The sequence below is a fragment of the Cebus imitator genome, unplaced genomic scaffold (assembly GCF_001604975.1).
Source record: "Cebus imitator isolate Cc_AM_T3 unplaced genomic scaffold, Cebus_imitator-1.0 Scaffold332, whole genome shotgun sequence".
Classification (NCBI taxonomy): domain Eukaryota; kingdom Metazoa; phylum Chordata; class Mammalia; order Primates; family Cebidae; genus Cebus; species Cebus imitator.
In genome coordinates this window covers 1,915,874-1,918,820 of record NW_016107647.1, presented here as the reverse complement: position 1 = coordinate 1,918,820, position 2,947 = coordinate 1,915,874, and the positions used below count along the sequence as shown (strand labels likewise).

Genomic DNA, 2,947 nt, shown 5'->3' with positions numbered 1-2,947 from the left:
CCCAGGCTGGAGGGCAATGGTACGGTCTCAGCTCACTGCAACCTCCGCCTCCCTTGGTTCAAGTGATTCTCCTGCCTCAGCCTCCCAAGTAGCTGGGACTACAGGTGCAGGCCACTACACTTGGCTAATTTTTGTATTTTTAGTAGAGACGGGGTTTCATTATGTTTCCCAGGCTGGTCTCAAACTCCTGACCTCGTGATCTGCCCACCTTGGCCTCCCAAAGTGCTGGGATTACAGGCATGAGCCACTGTGCCTGGCTATAGCTTGTGATCTAAGACTGAGAAAATCTGATGCCCTAACTTATTCATTATATTTTATTTTTGAAAATCAGGGTCTCCCTTCCACCCACATACACAAAAACATGACTTGATTTTAGCAGTTGGATATCTTTGTCCTCAGGTGGGAAATTGGAGTGTCACTGGCTCAGGGATAGAAGGACAACAGAGGGTGGCTGACAGTGTGGGCTGCTGCCAGCATGGTGACTATTTCTTCTCTCTGTTTTGCTGTCTTCCCAGGCTGCCCTGGAGTCCCAGCGAAGGCTTGAGGAAAGGCAGAGTGGCCTGGCTTCTCGAGCAGCCAACGGCGATGTGGCATCTCTCCGCAGGGGCCCTGCCCACTTGAGAAAGGCTGAGGGCTGGCTCCCACTGTCAGGAGGTCAGGGGCAGAGTGAGGACTCAGACCCTCTCCTCCAGCAGATCCACAACATCACATCATTCATCAAGCAGGCCAAGGCTGCAGGCCGCAAGGATGAAGTTCGCACCCTGCAGGAGAACCTGCGGCAGCTGCAGGATGAGTATGACCAGCAGCAGACAGAGAAGGCCATCGAGCTGTCCCGGAGGCAGGCTGAGGAGGAGGACCTGCAGCGGGAACAGCTGCAAATGCTTCGTGAACGGGAGTTGGAACGAGAAAGGGAGCAGTTTCGGGTGGCATCCCTGCACACACGGACTAGGTCTCTGGACTTCCGAGAAATTGGCCCTTTTCAGCTGGAGCCTAGCAGAGAGCCTCGTACCCACCTTGCTTATGCTTTGGATCTAGGCTCTTCCTCAATTCAAAGCAGCATAGCTCCCAAGACTCCTACACCCAGCTCAGCTCAAGAGCCCATCAGAGTGTGGTCTGGGCCCTCAGCCCTTGGTCAGGAGTTCTTAACCCAGAGCAGCATGTCACAGCAAAATGAGGGGCCCTCCTTAAACCCCTTTGATGAAGAAGACCTTTCCAGCCCCGTGGAAGAGGGCACTGCTAGTCCTCCTGCTGCAGGGGCTTCCTTCGGTCCTTCAGCCCACATCCCGAAAGAGTACAATCCTTTTGAGGAAGAGGATGAGGAGGAGGCAATGGCTGGGAATCCATTCATTCACCGAGACAGCCCAGCTCCTAACCCCTTCAACCAGGAAGACGAACATCTCCAGCAGAGGCACTCAAGCCCTCTGGTTCCTGGCAACCCCTTTGAGGAACCCACCTGTACCAACCCCTTTGAGATGGACAGTGACAGTGGGCCAGAGGCTGAGGAGCCCATAGAAGAGGAGCTCCTGCTGCAGCAGATTGATAACATCAAGGCATACATCTTTGATGCCAAGCAGTGCGGCCGTCTGGATGAGGTAGAGGTGCTGACGGAGAACCTGCGGGAGCTGAAGCACACCCTGGCCAAGCAGAAGGGGGGCACTGACTGACCAGCAATGGGGAGGGCACCTTTGGGCCCAGGGGTCTGGCAGGAGCCAGTGGAGCAGGAGCAGGGCAGGTGGGATGGATGGGGAAGGTGGTGGGGTGAGAACTCAGATGCACACTGTTGTGCTCTTTGAGGTATTTCCACTACAGTTGAATAATAAAATAGAAACTAGAACAGGGAGAATCAGCATTCATTTGCTGTTTTTCCTGTTTATTATTATGTTTTTGTAATCAGAGGTTTACCACTTTTGAAGGGAGTTTACATTTTTACTACCAAGATATAACTAAATGCAGCTCTGTTGGGCCCAGGGCAGAAATGGCTGCTATGCACCTCTTGGGTCCATTTGCTACTGCTCGTCTTGGGTCCTTATGCAGTATTATAGGGCAGCCTTTTTAGAGCCCTTCCTTTAGCCAAGACAGAGAAGATAGATTCCATTGAGCTGTATTCTGCTCAGACATAAGTCCATCCCTAGTAGGCTGTGAGTTCCATTTCACGTGGGGCCGCCTCTCCCCTGCTTGGTGCTTCCTGTCAGTACAGCAGAATGGGGAGGTGCTGCTATATAAAGGGGCGTGTTTAGATGCAGGAGAGCCCAGCACCTCTTTTTTAAGGCAGGGTGACAGGAATATTTTACTAGGGTCTATTTTCTCAGCTTAAGTTCTTTTTTGTCTCTTTCAGGAAGTTAAGCTCCCAGTGCAGGGGTATCAATGTGAATCTGGTCCTGAGCTTTTTAGAAAATAAGAGTGGTTAACTTTTTTTGTGAGAAGAGTTTCACCACTCTTGTTCTAATGGAACAATTCTCTGTCACTGGAGAAATCTCCCTCCAGAGCTTGGCAAAATTACTCTGATCTGGGTCTGTTTAAAAGGCCTAGTCTCTTAATTTAGGAATCGATGATCTGGAAGCTTTTGCGGAACATCGCCAGAAGAAGGGAAGCTTCCCAGAGTCAGAAGGTAAAATTAAAATAATTTTGGTTCCATTTTGGTTCATCTTGTCCTGAGCTGGGGCACTGATGAGATTTTTTTTTTTTTTTTTTTGAGACAGTGTCTGTCTTTGTTACCCAGACTGGAGTGCAGTGGCATAAACTAAGCTCACTGCAACTTCGGCCTCCTGGATTCAAGCAATTCTTGTGCCTCAGCCTCCCAAATAGCTGGGATTACAGGTGTGTGCCACCATGCCTGGCTAATTTTTGTTTTTTTGTAGAGGCGGGATTTCACCATGTTGGCCAGGCTGGTCTCAAACTGCTGGTCTCAAGTGATCCGCCACTTTGGCACCTCCCAAAGTGCTGGGAA

General features: G+C 50.7%; 1 protein-coding gene across 5 annotated transcripts in view; it reads left to right on the top strand.

The window, feature by feature from the left end:
- Nucleotides 1-2,746, top strand: part of RBSN (rabenosyn, RAB effector) — a 27,105-nt gene extending 24,359 nt beyond the window's left edge. For all 5 annotated transcript variants that reach the window (XM_037730128.1, XM_037730127.1, XM_017505058.2 and 2 more), the window contains one exon: nt 516-2,746. In XM_037730128.1, coding sequence (XP_037586056.1) covers nt 516-1,664 — 1,149 coding nt within the window. In that variant the 3' untranslated portion in view covers nt 1,665-2,746. The remainder of the gene's footprint in view (nt 1-515) is intronic.
- The last annotated feature ends 201 nt before the right edge of the window (nt 2,747-2,947 follow it).